The 22212-nt window shown below is 38.7% G+C and overlaps 1 protein-coding gene across 1 annotated transcript in view; it reads left to right on the plus strand.

The window, feature by feature from the left end:
• si:ch211-186j3.6 (neural-cadherin) overlaps window positions 1–22212 on the plus strand; it is a 270148-nt gene that overhangs the window by 143346 nt on the left and 104590 nt on the right. Inside the window, exons 14-19 of the mRNA XM_053617155.1 lie at window positions 119–246; window positions 5433–5619; window positions 10376–10519; window positions 15041–15324; window positions 16136–17759; window positions 20469–20562. Coding sequence (XP_053473130.1) covers window positions 119–246; window positions 5433–5619; window positions 10376–10519; window positions 15041–15324; window positions 16136–17759; window positions 20469–20562 — 2461 coding nt within the window. The remainder of the gene's footprint in view (window positions 1–118; window positions 247–5432; window positions 5620–10375; window positions 10520–15040; window positions 15325–16135; window positions 17760–20468; window positions 20563–22212) is intronic.

Raw genomic sequence — 22212 nt, forward strand, 5'->3', positions numbered from 1 at the left:
TTTTCATTTTTTGTAAAGTATTTTATAAGTGTTTTTGACATTTATCTTTTGTTATTAAACTCTGAGCTCTATGCTAAAAGTGCTGAGCTTTTACACTTCTGTCTGCTTCTATCAACAGATGTGAATGACAATGTTCCATTCTTCACCTCCTCTATTTATGAGGCCTCTGTGACAGAAGGGGTTGAGGTTGGGACTCTGGTGCTTCAGGTGTCTGCAAATGACCTTGATCTGGGTTTAAATGGAAAGGTAAATTATGAAGCTATTGATTAATTGATACACTTGGGTGCACTGGTTTTCAGTGCTTATAAGTTTCTGGATGAACAGGAGGAAGCTATATCTCTTACGAGTTACAATTTCTCTGCAGAAAAAAAGGAATTTCAGGAAGTTAAACATAAGGCAAAATAAACAGAAACACTTAATCTCTAGACATAATCTGAAGAAGGCAATACATGCTAGAACAGAGATGTTCTGGAAAGTTTTGGGGGGAGTTGGGGTTGGAGACAAATGCTAGACATACAAGTTGATAAGGAATATTTCTATCATATACAGAAAGGGAGATGCACTACACTGTAGACTTTTCTTTCCAGTTCTGGGTTCGACGCACAGTATATTTTATGAAGAACAGCACAATTTAGGAATAAGCATGTTGATCATCCTTCTGTAATTTAATTTCGTTACTCCTTTGGACTCAAATAAACTAAAAGAAAAGAAAATAATATTCAGATCAGCAGCACAATGCAAAAAAATCATGCAGATACAGGTCAAGATCTTCAGTTAATGTTCACGTCAAACAGAATGATGAAAAAGTTGTGATCTCTTTGACTTTACCTGTGGCATGGTTGTTGCTGCCAGATGGGCTGGTTTGAGTGTTTCAGAAACTGCTGATCTCCTGGGATTTTCACACACAACAGTCTCTAGAGTTTACACAGAATTTTGCAAATGCCTTGTTGATACAAGAAGTCGGAGGAAAATGGGCAGATTAGTTTGAGCTGCCAGGAAGGATATAGTAACTCATATAATCACTCTTTACAACCATGTTGAGCAGAAAAGCATCTCAGCATGCACAAAACATTGAACCTTGAGGTGAATTGGTTACAACAGCAAAAGACCACATTGGGTTCCACTCCTGTCAACCAAGAACTGGGATCTGAGGCTATCATGGGTACAGGCTCACCCAAACTGGACAGTTGAAGATGAGGGAAAAAAATCACCTGGTATTTTTTCCAGTCTTCATCTGTCCAGTATGGGTGAGCCTGTACCCATGATAGCTTCCAGTTCTTGTTCTTGGCTGGCAGGAGTGGAACCTGTTATGGTTTTCTGCTGTTCTAGTTCATCCACCTCAAAGTTTGATGTGTTGTGCATTCTGATATGCTTTTCTGCTCAGCACAGTTGTAAAGAGTGCATATTTGAGTTAATATAGATTTCCTGTCAGCTTCCTGATCTCTCTCAGAGAAGGTGTTTTAGCCTGCAGACCCTCGGCACACAGGATGTGTTTTTGTTTTTCGCACCATTCTGTGTAAACTCTATAGACTGCTGTGTGTGAATTTCCCAGATCAGCAGTTTATGAAATACTCAAGCCTGCCCTTCTAGTACCAACATCCACGCCATGATCAAAGTCCCAGAGATCTCACTTTTTCTTTATTCTGATGTTTGATTTGAATATTACCTAAAGCTCTTAACCTTTACTTTTGTTGTGTGTGTGTGTGTGTGTCTGTGTGTGTGTCTGTGTGTGTGTGTGTGCACTACTTTGCTATTCTGCATGTATATAGAGAAAGCAATTCAAATCTGCTTGAACAGCAGACATATCAGATATAAAGATACATGAGATTGTATATTGGATGCTGTCAATTTGGTCGGAAAGCACTACACCTATTTAGCATGTACATATAAACTGTCACTTTTAATAGTCTCATTGTTTTGTATTGTATATCTCTGTTTCCATAGACTGCATAGTGCATTAGTGCTGAAGGTGTTAGATTTTTTGTGTAATATGAGGTAAAACAACATGTTCCTTCATAAATTCTGATGTTTTTGTCTTTTTTTCTTTTTAACTGTTGTGAAGAACCCAAAAGTGTTAAAATGAGTCATTAATAGCTTAACATACACGTGCTTCATTATTACATGTGATAATGAAAGGGACATCTATGCAACTTAACACAATAAGGCCCTGATTTACCAAAGGTCTTGACTAATAAATAAAAACTTAATAACACAGAAAAAAGTAGAAGCTGCTTTACATTCAGTCAGTATTGGGAATTGTTTCTTTCAAATAGTAAAACAAGAAGTTTTTTTTTATTATTATTATTATTATTTTTTAAAGTCTTTGCCCTTATAAATATGCAAACTAGGTTATTTCTACCTGAAAATATAGAGCACTGTCAATGAAAATACAGTGGATTCATTTAAAAGTCATTTTGGGAACAGTGATTGCGTGTGCAAATTAATGCAACCAAAGGACAAGTATTAAATTAGCAGAAGCCCATTTCCACCATTTGAAGACAAACATCTACTATTTACAGAGTTTTAGTAATGGGAAAGTTATGCCTTAGTCCCTTAAAATAATTGGAAAGTTTCTCAAAATTATAACTTAATACTACCATGACGGAAATTTGTTTCACATTAGACTTAGAACACATTTGCACCTCTAGTGCCAACAAGATATAAACATCCTGTGAAAATGCTATGAGCAGAACACAGACTAAATCAGTGCATACTATTTTATTTATTTTTAATTTTTTAATTTTTTTTACTTAATGCTATGATTTGTAGTAACAAACCCACTGAACTAAATAAATCAGTGTTACTCTTGATTAACATCATGTCTACTAACTGTGTGCACAACTAATATTTGGGATATTAGTAAATTACTGCCTAAATGTCTCATGTGATGCTGTAAGTTAAATTAATTTGTCTTCTTCATTTTGTCCTAAAGTTATGCCAAAATCTGCAGTCTATATATATATATATATATATATATATATATATATATATATATATATATATATATATATATATATATATATATATATATATATAATTTGTCTGACAGGAGTGGACATTAAATGTATTTAGTCTTTATTTAACACGCCATTCATACTTTCCAAACCATACTTCTCATAGCTTTACTGTTCAACTATAATCAGCAGAGCCTTCCATTTTATTTCACATGGCTTCTGCATATTGAAGTAATGACAATTTGAAGCTGTTTTACTGAGAAAAGAGAAAAAAACAAGGCCACTAACTCATCAAAAAAGGCTCATAAAGCATGAGTAATGGCAGATATGTGAGTAAAAAGCTTTGTCATAGGCTTATTCATCACATGCATCCATCCATTACATCTATTCTACTGCAGAGCTTAGAGGACAGTGCTATCAGTCTTCAGTCCTATTCTAGCTCTGCCTAGCAGAAATTCTACATAGTGTGCATAAACCAATTGAGTATTAAATCCAAAAAGGGACAAAAATAACAACAGCGGGGCTCTGACTCTGCATTACCCTTTTAATAGAATTACTTGAGGTCTGACAAGGCTTTGGCTTGGAGAGAGAATCTGTCCTTGGCTGCATAATTGCTGTCTGAGCAACCTTGCAACAAGCATGCTGAATCACAGATACCATACAATGCCATATTTAGATATAATGAGTATCATTTGCAAGCTTGAATATTAATATATACGTAACTAAGTATATTTGCTAAGTATATACGGTTCAGCCAGCCAATTTTACTGTAACAGTTAGAAAATGCTGTGTATTTTACTAACTTGACCCCCTATAAGCTTTTTATTACATCACTTACTTTTTACTCTCTCCCTCTTATTTGTGTTTGCCACACTAATTCAGCTGGCAGGGCACCAGTTATTATGCACAACCTGCTGTTATAGTAGTGCTCCTCGCCTAATAATTGCCAGTTGGGGGTAGTCAGATACTGTGGAGAGTGAGCATCCATACCTTTTTATCCTTATCAACCTTACTCATACCATTAAACCGCCATGAAAGTGTTAGTACATATTTAGAAATCGAATGCCATTAGAGCGTGTGACGTTGGACTGGAGTCCAGGCGAATGGTTTATGAGGAACAGCTCTCTTTCAAGAGATTGATTATTGAGGTTAAATGTCTTAGGGCACCTATGATTTAATGCAGTTATAATATGATTCTCAATGCATCTTGATTCTATACATGATGGCTTATTGTGTTTTTGTTTGTTTGTTTGTTTGTTTTAATGTGAAAGCTTTGCCAGTTGTTTTATTTACTTTATTGAGCAGAAAGCCAAAAGGAAACATACCATGTGGTTTGGCATGTTTATTATATCCACAAAATGACAGAGCTTACACATGCCTCTTGTCCAGTTATTTTTGTCCTTCTAATTCTTAAAATCTGCGGTGTGCGCACACAATTGCTTTTGAAGCCAAGGTCTGACTTAGCCCATCAAATCTGCTAGCTAAATTAGCTAGTTTCTAGCCTACATATAGGGCACTTGCTAGCCTATAACTTAAATCTTGTCTTAAAATCTCCCTGCACGTACTGATATTAGACAGTCCCTCCAGGATTTTGCGATCACAGAAATTAATAAAATAAAGCAAACTCTGCACTATTCGCAGGAGCTCAGACTGTACGAACATGATCCCCGCTGTAAGCCGTGTCACACTGTAGGATCTCAATTGTTATTAACGTCAGACTATAGGACGGTCAATACCAGAAAAACGGACGCAGACAAGAAAACTCGTACAGAGTTTTACGTCATCAATCCGTGACTCGTTTGATGTTTTCACATTCACACGCAAATTTACAATGGTAGCTAGCAGCAAACAAAAACAATCTGTATGGGTTGTCTTGATAATAAAAACAGAAAAAAAAGAAGACGGCGCTCCTATTGGTTCTTGATTTGACAGTCGTCATAGGAGAAGCCACACTACAGGACTGTGCCTCAAATCTTCTGACACTGCCAGAATTTAATCAGAGGAAAAATTTGATCACAATGGCCATTAATTGGCTGTCGGGGAACATGTCAAACTAGCTATCAAAGACTACAGATTTTGGCCTACAATTACAGGAATCTTTTAGGATTCTCAAAATTTGTCTTAGACAACCAAGTCGTGGCCAGAATCTTACAGAGTTACTTACTAACCACAGCCTTTATATTTCACCATCCAATTGGTTTAGACTTTTATAATTTGCTTTACATTGTGTTTTATATTGCATTCAGAGTCTAATGGGGATCTGTACATCAAAGCAGAATCATTTAAAGAGAGAATCAAGATGCAGCTAAGAATATTTTTTTTCTCAGTCCTATTAATTACACATATGCGTGATGATTAACCATATGTACAGTTAGTTTATTCATCTCCCTCTTGCCAAGCCTTATGTTGTTTCTTCTTCTTTCCTTTTATTTCATATTGAATTTCTCATCCACACCCTTCTCTCTTCATTCCTCTCAGATCTCTTACTCCTTGCTGAATGACCGCAGTGGAGACTATCAGTTCTTCCGCATTGATCCAGAACTGGGCTCTATCTACACCGAGGCAGTGTTCGACCGGGAAACTAAGGGTTCCTATCTTTTAGAAGTGAACTCCATGGATGGCTGGGAGTCTGCCAGGCCAGGAAGGCATGGACAGCCTAACTCTGGTACGACCAGCCAAGCCTGCTTCCACAACCTCTGTGCTAATACGTTGTCTGGGTCCATTTAGTATGTTTCCTCTAATGCCATTGATTTATTCTTTCAAAATGGAGTAGGAGTTGTACTGCATGGAGCGGTGATGTCTGAACATAGCTCTGATAAGTAAAATGTTAATAGTACTGATGAGAGTGACAGATATCAGGGTTTTTTTTAGCTTATCATAGAAGTAGATTTATACCATATGTATTTTATGTCCAAGAGAAAGAGAAGAGAAAACAAATAATCACTAAGACACAAGAGGTGGTGAGTAATGACGGATGTAGCTGAACTTATATATGCTTGATATAATGAAAATCATCTAATCAGCCTCAAACTCTGCATGAGTCACAGTGAGCCTCTTAGGCCTCAGCATGTCATCCATCCTCTCATTATTCCTTTATTGCTGAGGATTTGTAGACTTTACAGCAAACTTTTATGCTGTAACTCTGATATAATATGCTCTTAGCTGCAGTGAGTGAGTCATTATAAGATGTTTACAAAATGCTGTTTCTGATCAGAACATCTAGATACTTCTAAATCTGTCAAGCTTTACACCAGTGATTAATGCAATATTCAAATCTTTAGTGTTTTGATGAGAAGCAGGTATTGCACATTAAAAAAAGAACAAAGAATACACCTGCACATACATGCAATTATCCAGTAAGACAATCATGTGGCAGTAGTGCAGTACATAAAATCAAGCAAATATAGAGCTAATGGTGTTCACATCACACATCAGAATGGGGAAAAGTGCGATCTTAGTGACTTTGACTATGGCATAGTTGTTGATGACAGATGGGCTGGTTTGAGTTGTGAGCTGATAAACTGTGGATCTCCCAGGATTTTCATGCACAACAATCTCTAGAGTTTAGAGTGTTCTAGAGTGCGAAAAACAGAAAACATCCAGTGAGCAGCAGTTCTGAAGTCAGAGGAGATTGGCCAGACTGGTTCGAGCTGACAGGAAGTCTATGGTACCACTGTTTATATCTGTGGTGAATAGAAAAGCATCCCAGAATGCACAACATGTCAAACCTTGAGGCGGATAAGCTACGACAGCAGCAGACCACTTCTGGTTTCACTCCTGTCAGCCAACAACAGGAATCTGAGGCTACAGTGGGCACAGGCTCACTGAAACTGGAAAGTTGAATATTGAGGATGATGTTTTTGCTGTTGCCACCTAAATGGCTGCTTGAATAATTGTATGCATGAGCAGCTGTACAGGTTTTCAGGTATGTAAAGTGGTCATTGAGTATATACACTATATGGCCAAAGGTTTGTGAACACCTGGCCATGATACCCATATACTATATGCTTTTTTTAATTTTTTGAATGAACCCATTCTAGAGTGCTACTGGTTCTGTATGGATTTCTCATTACAGTTAACACAGAACAGAAAACACAACACAACCAGAGCCATACTAGTCTCCCCAGTGACTAAGGCTATAGCAAGCCCCACTGGTACCGTTAATGCATGCTCAGTTCCACTCTATATGGATCCCTCCCATTTCACCTAACACCACTCACACATGCCCACTTAACACAACTAGAGCCATTCCAGCCTCCCCATTGACTAAGGCTGTGACAAGCCCCACTGGCACCATAAATGCTTGCTCAGTGCCACTGGTTCCATATGGATTTCGCCCCACAAATATGTCTACCAAATACAATTAGAACCATCCATGCATTAGCATATGACCAGTACACATCTGACCCCAATCAAAGTAGCATGTGTCCAGTTGCTTTTGATCTACAGTCATCTAGAGGTCCTTTCTGTTGCCTCCCTCTTGTGCATGCCTGTGATGCCCCGGAGGCTCTAGGCCTTACACAGGGACTGAGCTGCAAAGCTTCTACAGCCCACCTCTACTGGCTTGCACAAGGCTTTCCACCCCTGTCTGTAGCACGGTTCCTCCAAGTCTGCATACTTGGTTCACACTGTCACCACCTGAATTCTCTGCCATAGCCATGACTCAGCCTGGTCCACTGCATCCTGTGTCTTCAGATTTCTTCCAGTTCACCCTTCAGTGCCAGCCTGAGAGCATTTTGGGTCAGCACCTCTCTTGCATGGGTCATCAGCTTGTTGTTGTCCCCACACAGAGCGATTCTGCTCAGACTATGTGGCAGGCCCAGCCACCTACAGAGGTGATGACTGAACCCACTCCACAGTTGATAAGGAGCGGTCAATAAATATAACAAGTACATTGCTGCATCATTCTGAGTAATTCATAGTTAATTCATGTATTGCTTATTTATTTTGTGTTTTTTTTTTTAGCTAAACACTGAAAGTGTTCTATTTTATTTTCAGACCACAACATGTCTTTCCACACCACTGTGAATCTTAAAATAGTTAGTAATGTGTAAGTTCAACCAATCAATTTACTCATTGCTGATTCTACAAATGGTGTGATCTGAACTTGTGCTCACTTGAAGTGAAGCAAACTCTAATGGTAAATCTCAGATCTGAAGGAAAAAAAGAACTGTGAAAATGCCCCCAATCTTTCTCTAGTTCTAGATTTTTCTTGTTTCCTATTTAAGTTGCTTTGTACAATTCAAGGACAGTTTCAGATACAACACAAAACGGTCTTATCTAACTTCCTAGATTTTTTTCTAAAAAAACAAAAAAAAACAAAAAAGACTTTAAAAGCATCTCATTTGTTTACCTGTTGAAAACTTGCTTGGTGGTCTCAGAAAAGTAATCAGATCCATTAGGACCCACACAGACCACATGGTGAGCACCCGCTGCTAGCCTCCCTAATACCACTTCCAGCAGCAACCTTAGTTTTCACCAGGAGGTCTCCCATCCATGTACTGGCTTGGCTCAACCCTGTTTAGCGTCAGTGGGAAACCAGGCAAGAGCTGCAGGGTGTTATGGCTCTGACTTTCTGTCCTAGTCTTGACTGTCTGACTGCAAAGGTCATGTTGGGTAAGGAACTAGTTTAATAGGTGCATTCGTAAATGTAGTCTGTATAAAGATGTCTAAAACCATGCTAGTTAATGTCAGTGCTAGTTAGTGTCAGGTTCGGGCATCTGTCTAGGATGTCTTATGCGCACCTCCCTGAGGAGGTGTTTCAGGCATGTCCAAAGGGGAGAGGACCACAGGGCAGACCAAGGACTAGGTTGAGAGCGTATATATCTTGTCTGGCCTGGGCATGCCTGGGTATCCCTGTGTTGGAGCTGGGGATGGGGCTAGACAGAGGAAGGTCTGGGCATCTCTGCTCAGACTGATGCCCCAGTGACCTGGACCCAGATAAGTGGAAGAAAATTGATGGATGGATTTTTACTTCAGGTGATGAGACAGAGATTGATGGGATGATGATGATAATCAAAGTGATGCCTTGTTTCCTGTTGAAAATGTATTCTGTTTTACAATTTGGCAGAAATATTGTTTTTCCATGAGTAGATTAGGCATCTTTTGATGGAGTCAGGATGGAATCTTAATTGCAATTTTCTCCCTTTTAACTTCTGGGGTAACGATATTTTAAAATGTTATAACTTTACAGTAACTTTCTGGTTGGGTTACATTCAAACAAGAAACAGATTTCACTTTAGGAAAGCCTATAGATTTTAATAATATTTATCTCAAACAGACACACCCAAAACACTGCTATACTGTAGATCTGTTAAAAAATAAAATAAAATGAACATTAGTCTGTTTTCCCTGAAAGTGTAACTGACCAGAGGCCCTTCCTGCTTCGGTAGGCAATGAGAAATGATGCTGTGTGATGTAATGATTTTTGGATGTATTTTAGCGATATGCTATGCAATAATGTTTTGTGGTATTCTATAATAAGGTGTAGTGATATGCTCTAATGAGCTGTGACATGTGGGAAATTATAGTGAAGTGTAGCTGTCTGTAGTGTTGATGACACTACACATGCAATGGTTTTGTATAGGTTAGTCACACATCGTGTTCAAATTCCACAGCATCCTATTTTCACAGTGCAGGTCTATCAGTTCCTATGTACAATAATGTAATGAAGTTATCCAGTCAAAGTGACTGGAATGACAACCGGAGCAGAAAACACAGAAGCAGGAAATGACACAGCCCAGTGATTCTTGTTTATTTGTACTGCAATGACATGACCATGCCTTCACAACACAACTCTGAACAACATGTCAACCTGTCACTGAATGACAGCTACAATCTTTACAGTGTTCTCATTCTCACACTGAAACATACAGCTGGAGTCTACTGGACTACTGGAGCCTGCCAGGATTTTTTTTTTTTACATGTTAGTTTCCCCCTGTTGTTTAGATCCATAACTTTTACATGAGCTGCCCCCAAAATCTGCTTAAATAATTGATATGTTCTTGAGAAAGTGTCTCGTTTGAACGTTATATCAAAGGAAGGAATATTAGCGGGAGGAATGGATGTCCTTCCCATTTTCCCATCCAAGCCTGGGTCCCCAAGGCTCCTTCCTAACAAATGCATACTGATGGTTTCAAACAGAGAGGAAAACATTGAAATAGAGGTACTGTAGTGATAAACAGAGCAGGTGAAAATAAGAGGAGGGTTAAAATTAGAAATGGAGATAAAAGATCACACGGTGGGAGCCAAAGAGGGTGAGACAGAGAGAAAAAAAGGAGCTAAAATCAGACAAACATGCATTCAGAGAGAGGGAGGTAAGATAAATCCAAGTGCAATGAGAGTAAAAAAAAACCTTCAGACTGATAGACTAAGATCACAGATATTTGTTTAATCTTGTGTGTGTTTGCTGTCTCCCTCAGACACGGCGTATGTACGGATTTTCATCAGCGATGTGAACGATAACAAGCCGGTGTTCGCACAGACGGTGTATGAAGTCGATGTGGATGAGGACGCGGATGTCGGCTTCACCATCCTCACTGTTAACGCTAATGATGAAGATGAAGGTAAGCCAGCATGAAGATGAGAATACAGCTATACAAGTAAAGGCACATGGGTCACATGGCTAACTGTGTACTGGGATGATGAGAGGTTAAAGAAATTCTAAGCCAGCGTTTTATACCCTCACTCATTGAAAGCTCAACCTTCGACTCATAGCACACAGTCCTCACTGTTCTTCAAATTCTGCATTTTGCACTTCTCACTGCACACAGTTCACAACTCTGAATACCTCAGAGTCAAATCATTTTATTTACAAGATTGTTAGGATGTTAAGCATTTTAAAAAAAAAAAAAAAAAAAAACCTGAAAAATCTTCAAGATCATGTTTCTGACTTAAATCAGTAGACAGGTCTGTGGGCTCAGCAACACGTGGTATGAATGTGAATGAATTTAAGGAATGTTTAGTTTTGTAGCATTTAGTACTGCTTTTTGAGGTATTTGAAGTTATTACATAGGGGAAGTGGTAGATCAGTGGTTAAGCCATTGGACTTCTAATCGGAAGGTTGTGAATTCAAATCCAACTACCACTGCTGGGCCCTTAAGCAAGGTCCTTAACCCTCATTTGCTCAGCTGTGTAAATGAGATAAATGAAACTTGCTCTGGATAAGGCCAAATACCATAAATTTGAGAGTTTCTTTTTATTTACTTTTTTTCAATGGTGATGGAAGATGTGCATCATTTATATCCAGCAAAACAGGAAGTGCCCAAAGGTAACATAAGAGTGCCTGAGAACTTTAAATTAAAAGCTATTTTGAGTGTTCTTCAGGGATATCAGTAATCATGAAACCAGTGGTTTTGAAATGCTTACTTTGTTTTTCTTAAGCTGCTACTCATGATGCATCACCCAACCCACTCAGCGGAAAGCACTATATCCACTCAGAGGAAAAGTACTATCTGTCCTCTTCCAAATACATAAGCTCACAGATGTCCATGATTGGTTAGAATGCATGCCTTTCCTCCCAGAGGGCTCCCTTGGCTCCTGCCGACATCTTAGATTAGATTCAACAGATTGGATTCAACTTTATTAAGCAGAGCACAAGTACTGTACAAAGCCAATAAAATGCAGATAGTGATAGGGTGGCCGTAAAGTGCAACGTGACCTTTTGTAAACGACATGGTATCAACTGTGCATGTGGAAAATAAGGCATGAAAAACATTGCAAATGGCATGATGTGTGTGAATGAGTCTGGAGACATGTATTAAAGTAATTGAAGACATTACAATGTAGGTGCTTTGTAAGTGGAATGGAGGTAGTGAATATGGATCCATTGAAATGAATGGGATCTAAGGTCCAACAGTACAACTGACTATAAGGTGCAAGTAGAGCAAGTGCAAGACTGTGCAAACTGTTGGCTGTGAAATCATCAGGATTTTAACTTGCAATCTGTTGCAGTTATGTTGTGCAACTCCAGAGACCCCCCACCCCCCAAATATCATTTTAAAACAAAGTTCTTTTATATTTTTGTTCTACCAAACTAAACAGTTTCTCTGAAATTTAGGAAATTCACATTTCTGTTTTTAATGTTTGCATCATATCATTTTGCTCATTTTACAAAGGGGGACAATAATTCATAAGGGAACTCTAGGCCTTTCAAATGTGCACACCGAATGAATAATTATCAGAGAGCTCATGTGCCCACTCTCACATGCACAGGTGCATTAATATGCACACCACGAGCACATGAAAAAAAAACAAAAAAAAACCCTGAGATAAGCTCTCTTTCATTTCCCTGTCACATGTAAATCTATCCAGACGGCAGCACGTCACAGTCCAGACATCACTCATTTCTCATTGGCTAGCCATGTCAGCTCCATAATTCCCTGTGTGAATCATCTGCTCTGTTGCATCTGGTGTGCTTGTGGATATGTGAGAAGCTGCTGCGCTGATCATCAGGCATTTATCAGAGCCTTTAGCCTCATTACGGCAGACATTAGTCTTAAACTGATCTTCCATAATGGCTTCTGGTCATGTCAGGGAGTATTAGCTGCCTTATTTTGTGCTTATCCCTTTTCATAAAAGTCCTGAGAAAGTGCTAACCTCCAAGACACTAACGACATGATACTTCTAGTAATTTATTAGAGTTGCTCAGGGCGAGAGTGAGATCAAAATTTAGATTGGAATTGAGGCTGCGTTGTGTCTTGTTCATTATTCTTCTTTCAGCAGGGAAACTCAAAGGCAGAGAGATGAGAGGTGTCATGAGGAAAAGGAAAGCAACAGTAGCTGAATAAATTTTTTTTATAGTTTATTTTTCCAAGTTGTATGCTTATGCCATCTTTACACACAGAGTGTTCTACAGGGAGTTGCTCTGTGCTGGGTGTAAATCTAATACGAAACAAAAAATTGTTTACTTACATGTCTTTAATGTTGGAAGATGCAGTAGAGGCTCCACGATTAAAATGTACGTGTCTTACTCATGTTGCATCTCTTTTATTCCATTGCTGTTGAGATTTCAGCTCCTGCCTTGTGTGGTAGAGCAAAGATTCTGGCTCTGCTATAGTTTAATAACCTGCCAGTAATGTAATTGACTTCATTTATTCCAAGCTACATTTTAATATGTGTGAAATAGGAGGTCGGTTTGAGTCATAAAGAAAATAAGACAGTATGCAAAATCTAGATCTGCATGGCTAGCTTTACCTTTGAGAGAGGAGGTTTTCAATAGGGCTTGGTAGTTCCATTTATTTGTTTGTTTGTTTGTTTGTATATTTATTTATTTTATTTATTACTTGCCTTTGCTTTGGCCTATAGTGGCTGATGCCAGCTCAAAGAACTTGGAAGGCTCCAGTTTTCACAGCTAAACTAGCAAAGAAAATGAGCAACACTTCAGTATGTTAGGTATTTATAAGTGCATATTTAGGTAAATAGTAGAACAGTTATTTGGAAGCAGTAGCAGCTTATTAGTGCTTAACTTATAGTTTTTGTAGTATATACAGTGCCCTCCACTAATATTGGCATGCTTGGTAAATATGAGGAAAGAAGGCTGTGAAAAATTGTCTTTATTGTTTAACCTTTTGATATTTTGTTTAAAAAAAAATCACAAAAATAATCTGCTCTCGTGGATATCAAACAATTGCAAACACAACACCAGTTTATCCAATATATAAATATATCTTTCTTAAATATAGGTGTGCAACAATTCTTGGCACTCCTACGAATTCATATGAGAAAAATATATTTGAAGTATATGCCCATTGATATTTTTAAACATTTTTAGTATACCTGGACGACTAGGAACAGGAAATTGTTCAACCATGATTTCCTGTTTCACATGGGTATAAATATGAAGTAACACATAGGCCAAATTCATTATTCATTCATCACAATGGGTAAGACTAAGGAATATAGTGGTGATGTGCAGCAGAAGGTTGTTGAGCTTCACACAATGGGAAGTGGCTATAAAAAATAGCAAAAGCATTTAAAATGCCCATTTCCACCATCAGGGCATATTTAAGAAGTTCCAGTCAACTGGAAATGTTGTTAATCAACCTGGAATTGGACGTGTGTCTATATCGTCTCAACACACTGTGAAGAGGACGTCTCGAGTGGCCAAAAAATCTCCAAGGATCACAGCTGGAGAATTACAGAAGTTAGTTGCATCTTGGGGTCAGAAAATCTCCAAAACTACAATCTGAAATCACCTACATCGGCACAAGTTGTTTGGAAGGGTTTCAAGAAAAAGCCTCTACTCTCATCCAAAACCAAACTCAAGCGTCTTCAGTTTGCCAGACACTACTGGAACTTCAAATGGGATCTGGTTCTATGGTCAGATGAAACCAAAATAGAGCTTTTTGTCAATAAACACCAGAGGTGGTTTTGGCGCACACAAAGAGGTAGCCATATGGAAAAGTACCTCATACCATGGTTAAATGTGGTGTTGGCTCTTTAATGTTTTGGGGCAGTTTTTCTGCCAGAGGACCTGGACATTTTGTTAGGATACATGGCATCATGGACTCAAATATCAACAGATATTAAATGAAAACCTGACTGCCTCTGCCAGAAAACATAAAATGGGCCATGATTGGATCTTCCAGCAGGACAGTGATCCAAATCATACATCAAAATCAAGATCCTGCCATGGCCATCACTGTCCCCTCATTTGAAACAAATAGAAAACCTGGGTAATTTTATTTAACAAAAGATCAAAATGTTAATCAATAAAGACAATTTTTCACAGCCTTCTTTGCTCATATTTACCAAGGGTGTCATATTAGTGGAGGGCACTGTATACTATATAGTATGTTTATAGTATAATTTATATCGTATATTCCAGGTGTTACCATCTTCTTCATAATAGACACAGTTTCTGGAAATTACTCTTAATATATACCATTAGTATTTAACATTTTTTTTGGTGAAATAATAATTTGAAATTGTAATCTGTGTGAATATTTTTTTGTTTACATTTATGGCATTTGGCAGATTCCCTTATCCAGAGCGACTTCCAGAAGTGCTTTGAAGTCTCTATCAATGAATACATCCTGTTACCTGTAGTAGTTCAGGAAAAACATGGTCACTATGTTGTTTTGCAGGTGCCAATGCTAAGCTGCGCTACCAGATTACTGCAGGTAACACAGGTGGCGTCTTTGATGTTGAGCCTGAGGTGGGCACCATCTTTATCGCCCAACCACTGGACTATGAGCAAACCAAACGTTACAAGCTGTACGTGCTGGCCTCGGATGGGAAATGGGAGGACTACACTGCTGTTGTCGTCAACATAGTGAATAAGAATGATGAGGCACCTGTGTTCTCTGTCAATGAGTACTACGGCAGTGTGACTGAAGAGCTGGATGGTTCTCCAGTGTTTGTACTGCAGGTGACGTATTTACCGCAGCAATACGTATTTGAGAATAAGTGAGGATTAGCAATGCTCCACTTTTCTTATCATGTGTCTTGGGAGAAAATGTGTGTGGGGGGGATGCTTATTGTGCACTGACTGCTAGGACTTGATTATATCCATTTAGTAAATTACATTATGCTTTCAGGCTAGGTAAATAAGTTCTGAATCAAAACTCCCTGTTTTCTTTTTTATTAAAGTACACCCATTAGACAACATGCCGATCAGTACAGAACTAGGTTGAGTCATTTCTTCAAAAACGTTTTTTTGCCCTTGGGAGTTCGTGGTGAGTCTCATTTCCAGAATTCCACATCCTGTATTGAACATTGGTGTATAATTTGTTTTGAATGAGCATGGAAATGAGTCATGTTACAACGGTACTCAGATTTTAAGTTTTTGTACAAGTACTTATCAAACCAAGGATATGGATAAACAGATTTTTGGACATTTTAGGAACTTCAGTATATTATCTCATCAAGGAGTTGGTTAAAGCCTGAATTGCAGCAGATGACATCATGCCTTGACATAATGCTCTTCATCCAATTTGTGGCTTGGAAGTGTACTCACTTTATTGTTTGTATACTTATTACATTAAATTATATTGATTTTTTTTTTGTTGCTGTTAGATGTTTGTTAACTGTTTCCTGCTAGAATTCATACTTGAAGAGGGATTTTAGCAGACGGAGGAATTTAAGCTCTTGGCACTTGAGTCCAAGTCAGCACACTTCAGTAATTGCAAAGAAAAGGTGTCTGTGAAAAAAGGTCTAAGACATTTTGTTTGATGTTTTAGGTAACAGCGACTGACCCAGATAAGGATGCTGACCAAGAGGCTCTACGCTACTCACTGCATGGTCAGGGAGCTGAAAGTGAATTCATCATTGATGAGGTGACAGGGAAGATCTATGCCCAGAGGACATTGGATCGAGAGGCACGGGCTGTATGGCGCTTTGTGGTTTTAGCCACAGATGAGAGTGGCGAAGGCCTGACTGGATTTACTGATGTCATCATTAGTGTGTGGGATATTAATGACAATGCCCCCATCTTTGCCTGTGCACCAGACAACTGTCATGGAGATGTGGCTGAGAACTCTCCACCTGGCACTTCCGTCATGGAGATGACTGCCACTGATTTGGATGATGCAGCTGTAGGGCAGAATGCCATACTAACCTATAGAATTGTTGGTAATGCAGCCTTGAGTGGAGGCAACAGTGGGGTGGACATGTTTACCATCAACCCGGCTACCGGAACCATCTCGCTTGCCAAGGCTGGTCTGGACCGGGAGCAGACAGAGTCATACCTCCTAGTGGTGGAAGCCAGGGATGGAGGTGGGATGACAGGCACAGCCACTGCTGCCATCCATGTAACAGATGTGAACGACCACGCTCCTCGTTTCTTGGACCGATCTTGTTCAGCACGAATCCCTGAGAGCAGTGAGCCCAACAGTGCCCTGCTTGACCTGGTTGCTGAGGATGCTGACGCTGGTGAGAATGGTCAGCTGACATTCAGTGTAGTATCTGGAGACCCAGAGCAGAAGTTCTACATGGTGAGTCACCGACAGGAGCAACGGGGAACCCTACGGCTCAAGAAGCGATTGGATTTTGAGAGGCCGGGTGAGCAACGCTTCAATCTTACCATTAAGGTGGAGGATCTGGACTACTCCAGCCTTCTCTATTGTACCTTAGAGGTAGAGGACTGCAATGACCATGCTCCAGTTTTCATCCCTCACTTCCTGCAGATTCCTGACCTTAGAGAGGATGTCTTGATAGGTACCAGTGTTGCTTCAGTGGTCGCCAGTGACTCAGATTCTGGTCTGAATCGGGAGATTACCTACAGTATAGCACCTGAATCTGACCCATATGCTCTCTTCTCAGTTGATCAGACTGGGCTGGTGACTGTGGCCAGGCAGCTGGACCGTGAGATTACCGCCCAGCATAACTTGATCATCCTTGCAACTGACCACGGAACTCCACCATTGACTGGCACTGCCACCATTTACATCTCCCTGTTGGATGTAAATGACAACGGGCCTGAGTTTGAGTCTGCGTACTCACCAGTGGTGTGGGAGAATGTTCCAGGGCCTCAGTTGGTACATCTCAACACCAGCTCCATGCTGCTTAGAGCTGTTGATCGTGACTCTGCAGAAAACGGTTCACCGTTCTCCTTCTCTGTCCCTCCTGAATACCGTTACAGCAACGACTTTTACTTGCAAGATAACAGGAATGACACGGCCACCATCACAGCCCTCAGAGCCTTTGACCGAGAGAGACAGAAGGAGTTCCTGCTGCCAGTCATTATGACTGACAGTGGACAACCTCCCAAAACAGTCACCAGCACGCTCACTATCACTATCGGTGACAAGAATGACCATGCCCATGTTGCTGGAGAGAAGACAATATATCTCAACAGTCACAGAGGTAAGCTCATTCATCTTAGTTTGTTATAAGTAAGCTAATAGTGTGTGAAGGTAGTGAATGATTAATTATTCTTCATAATTAAGTAAAACTAATGAAAATTTTTATCAAGGGTGTTATTTGTTTTGGATAACCAGGACAGTGCTGTGCTATGTCATAGTGTATATGAGCATATCAGTGCATACCTACTGTATGTAGAATCTTTTTGCTAAAAAAAAGCCATGCCTACAGGAGCATGAATAGCCTAAAGAGCAGTGCAATGGGGCATTAAGTACGCAATTAATTTAAATAAGTTAATTATATATAATAATTAACTCAGCCAACATTAGATGGGATGATTTCTAATTATATGAACACAACCAACGTTCCATTAAAATTTAATTAATCAACCATACCTAAACCATACCTAACTGCATTTCCCCCTTTTTTCTTTCTTTTTTATTCTGCATTATGTAACAATTTGAATACATTCTCTACATGTCTCACATGGACCAGTGTCTTATATATTATTTGGCAAAGGTGATCGCTATATGAAAACCAACCTATCTTTGCAAGTCGTAAATCTCGAAGGCATTCTCAATGTAAAGCAAATATTGTCTCTCAGTGAAGATCTGTGTCTTTAGAGAAATGTATACATTTTTTTGTGTGTGTCAAAGACTTCACCAGCACTTTCTGCTGTTTTTTTTAGCTTTCGACTGATATTTTGGGAATGCCTTTGTTTAATTTTCGGAGAATTCTTAAGATAAATGGATGTAGCTGGATCTCTCAGGTGAGCTGTGATGAAAAGATGTGAGAATAGTGCTAATGCAGCTGCTGGATGACCTCATTCTTACACATTTTGAGGGGCTGTTTCTACTCAAGAACTCCTTGTGCTAAAAGCATAGCAACCAGAGCAAAGCGTGGCTGGATCCATTAAGGTGTTTAAAACAGCTTCCAAGGCTAGCTCTGTGATGTCAGAGGGATGTCTGAAAATGTAAGAGATGATTAAAAAAAATCTTTCAGTTACATACAACTAGTCAGTATTTTTTATTTTTTGCATCATGTTTATTAGCCTATTAAAGCGCTTAGTGTCTGCTCATTTCCAGGAAGCATGATGAATTATTTTGTTTACTAGTGAATGTGCCAATGTGAGCCTCTCAGGCTCAAACTAAATTGATTACTAGTGCTTGGTTACATTATGCCCACCTACCTAGATTGAACACCATATGATTACAGCCAAAATGTCAAAATGTTTTGTGCCAAAAAAAAAGTCTTCCGGCTACACACTAGTCTCTAAGTGTCATTCAGTTTCTTGCTTAAGATATTTCCTTTTCATTCAGCCACATCGAGGGACAGATATTAGCATTTAATTTTCATTAAGGATGCTCCTGGCTAAACAGATGCTTTTGCTTATTTATTAACAGATCATTTTGGTTATACAGTCTAAGCAGTAATGTGTACGAACTGAAGGCAGTCAAGATTTTCCAAAGTGAAAACACATTTAACGCTCTCTATCATGTTTGGTTCTGCATAGTGTAGCTTGTTTAACTTGCATAGTGCAATTTCCACTGTAGCATTTGTTAGTTAAATTGTTAGATAACATATTACTATATTTACCTTTTTATGTCATTGGACATAAAGCTACATAAACTTACATAAAAAAGGCATCAGCTGTTCACGACAGTACTTCAGTCAACTGACATAGATTTTTGTTCACATAATGTCATCTTTTATATGATTATTGTTTTCTTTATGGTAATGCACAACAATGTTATGACATAAATAACAGCAATGTTAATTGTTAGTTAGTTATTCTTAGTTATTTATTAGTTTTATTAGATATTTAATTTAATTTCATATTTGATTCGTTACAGTATGTAGCTTTATGTGAGTTATAGGGAAGGGCTGATGTAAGTTTATCTAGCCATATGACCTTCTTAGCTTTAATGTTCTATATTGCCATTATATCTACTCTGTGTACATTTACAGTAAATGCAGAAACAGCATTGAAGTTTAATGAGCCAATGTGTCATTTTTCCCATGCTCTCACTTATTAAACTATATAGGATGTAATGCAATATAAATTAGAAATGTACTGAATGTATATTCATGAGACTATACTTTGTATGACTAGATTTGTTTGAAAACATGATGGAGAAAAATACTGTTATTTCCTTTACTATGTTACTCTGAGAAGTTGGACAAAAATGATCCAAGGTTATTTATCTCTAAGTCGTAACAGCAACAAAGCGTGTGCCCATCTGTGCATTGGGGCTTGGCTATTGAAAAGCAAAAAGAACTGCAGTATCTACAAACATTACACTGGCATGGAGAAGTGGATGCGAAATTGAGATAAAAAAAGAGAGAGAGGAATTTAAATGACAATATAAACGTTTAGTTTAAATATGAAATCCTGTGCAGAAGCCTCTCCAGTTGCATGCATGTATTTTGACTTCATTCCCATTGATATTTGACTCATTTTTGTCATATTTGTGATTTATTTTGTGATTTTGACTGAACGCATCATATTGATAGCCTATGTGATGTTTTATATTAAGTCAGTGTAATAGGTTTAGGGCTTTGGTAATCCAGCATTAATATTCAGAATTATTGTTATTATTATTATTATTATTATTATTAGTTTTACTATACAATTTACAGGAATTACTAAAGTTGATGATTTAATATTATATGTGTGGACAAACAGAAACTAAATATATTTTGCACCAACAGGGAGAATGCCAACATCTGTTTTGGGAAAGGTGTATGCTCCAGATCCTGATGACTGGGACAACAAAACCTATGCATTTGAAGGACATGTTCCTAAGTAAGATCTTCCTCAAACCAGCATCTATTTTTTTGTCATTTTTGGTTTCTTTTTCTTTTTGTCTTTGTCTACCTTTCTTAGTTCTGCATCTCTGTGTTACTCTATCTTTCTCTCTTTCTTTGTCTCCATCTTTTTGTCTCCTTTCTGCCTCCTCCCGTTCTTATTGATGTTAGACACCTTAGTGGCTATATGATTAAGGACTGTGTAAGAGGACTCTAATGGAGGCAGCTTTAGCCTTGAGAAGTCTAAGCACTGATCTGCACTCTCCTGATGTCCTCCCTTCCTCCTTCTCTTCCTCGCTTCCTCTCCATGCTGATATCTGTGCAGTCATCCATTGGTTTGGAGGCTGGATGCCAGGATAAAGTTAAATTTTAAGAAGCAATCAGGCTCATGTCAGTTTTATGGCCAGGGCCTTGAATTTTAAATCAGAACATCTTAGCAGGGCCATTCGCCCTCCAGTTATCAGCACTGCTAATTAAAGATGAAGGAAGCTTCTAGAGAAGCTGTTGCTCTCTCTCTCTCACTTCCATTTCTCTCCCACTTTAAATCTCCTCACCTCACTCTACCCTCCCTGAACTCTTGTGTTCATGAGAGTGTTTATTGCTGCCCTCTCTCACCTGTCCTCTAATTTAAAGTGGCATCTAATTTAGTCTGAATATGTATCTTCCAGTGATGGTCTAAGAGGTTATTTGACCAGAATGCCAGTTTTCTGTTCATTCTGAAATTTCGTTTGTCATCAGTTAAGTGGTTTTAAAATGGCTAGTTTAATCCATTTAACTTTGGCTGAACTGTTTGGCATTCAAGGTTATTTTAGTTTTTTAAAATACGTATAAAAATTCTACACATCCCTGTTAAAATAGCAGGTTTTTGTGAAGTAAAAAAAATAAATAACTAAGATTGATAATGTCAGAACTCTTTCCACCCGCAGCATGAAATTACAATGTATACAAATTGTGTCAGAAACATTTTAGGGAAAAATAGGAAGAAAAAAGTTACAATAACCTGGTTGCATAAGTGTGCACAAACTTTTAAAATTGGGGATGTGGCTGTGTTCAGAATGATCCAAACACATTCAATCTGATGTTCAAATGTAATTATCATACAGCTGTCATCAATAGAATTATTCTGATTAACCCCGAATAAAGACCAGATGTCTTTGGATGATTGTATTGACATCTTTTTGGTTTTATCTGGCTGCTGAAGCCATGGTCTCCAAAGAGCTTCCAAAGGGTATGTTTAGAGCAAAAAAAAAAAAAGTACATCATTATAAGAACACCATCCCCATTGTCACCATCCGTGGGTTGAGCCAGAAGCAGATGCAGATGCAGATGCAGATAAAGACATTTATTTAAAGAAACGTACTAAGAAACAAATACACTATGACAACCTTGAAACACACTGTGGCAAGAAACAAACATCGAGACATGAACAACAGGAGTCTAAGACAATGAAAGACAGTGAATCAGTGCAGACAATGGCTATATATACACGAGTGCTCATTGACCAAAACGTGAATCAGGTGCAGGTGGTCATGTGACATGTAGTGCAGTGCAGTGGCTGATGGGAAGTGGAGTCCAGAGCTTCCTGATACGTGACAGAACCCTCCCCCAAGGGCGCTACTCCCGGAGCGCCCAAAATTATACGCCCTCC

This window comes from Ictalurus furcatus, chromosome 27 (genome assembly GCF_023375685.1).
Source record: "Ictalurus furcatus strain D&B chromosome 27, Billie_1.0, whole genome shotgun sequence".
In the NCBI taxonomy this organism is placed as follows: domain Eukaryota; kingdom Metazoa; phylum Chordata; class Actinopteri; order Siluriformes; family Ictaluridae; genus Ictalurus; species Ictalurus furcatus.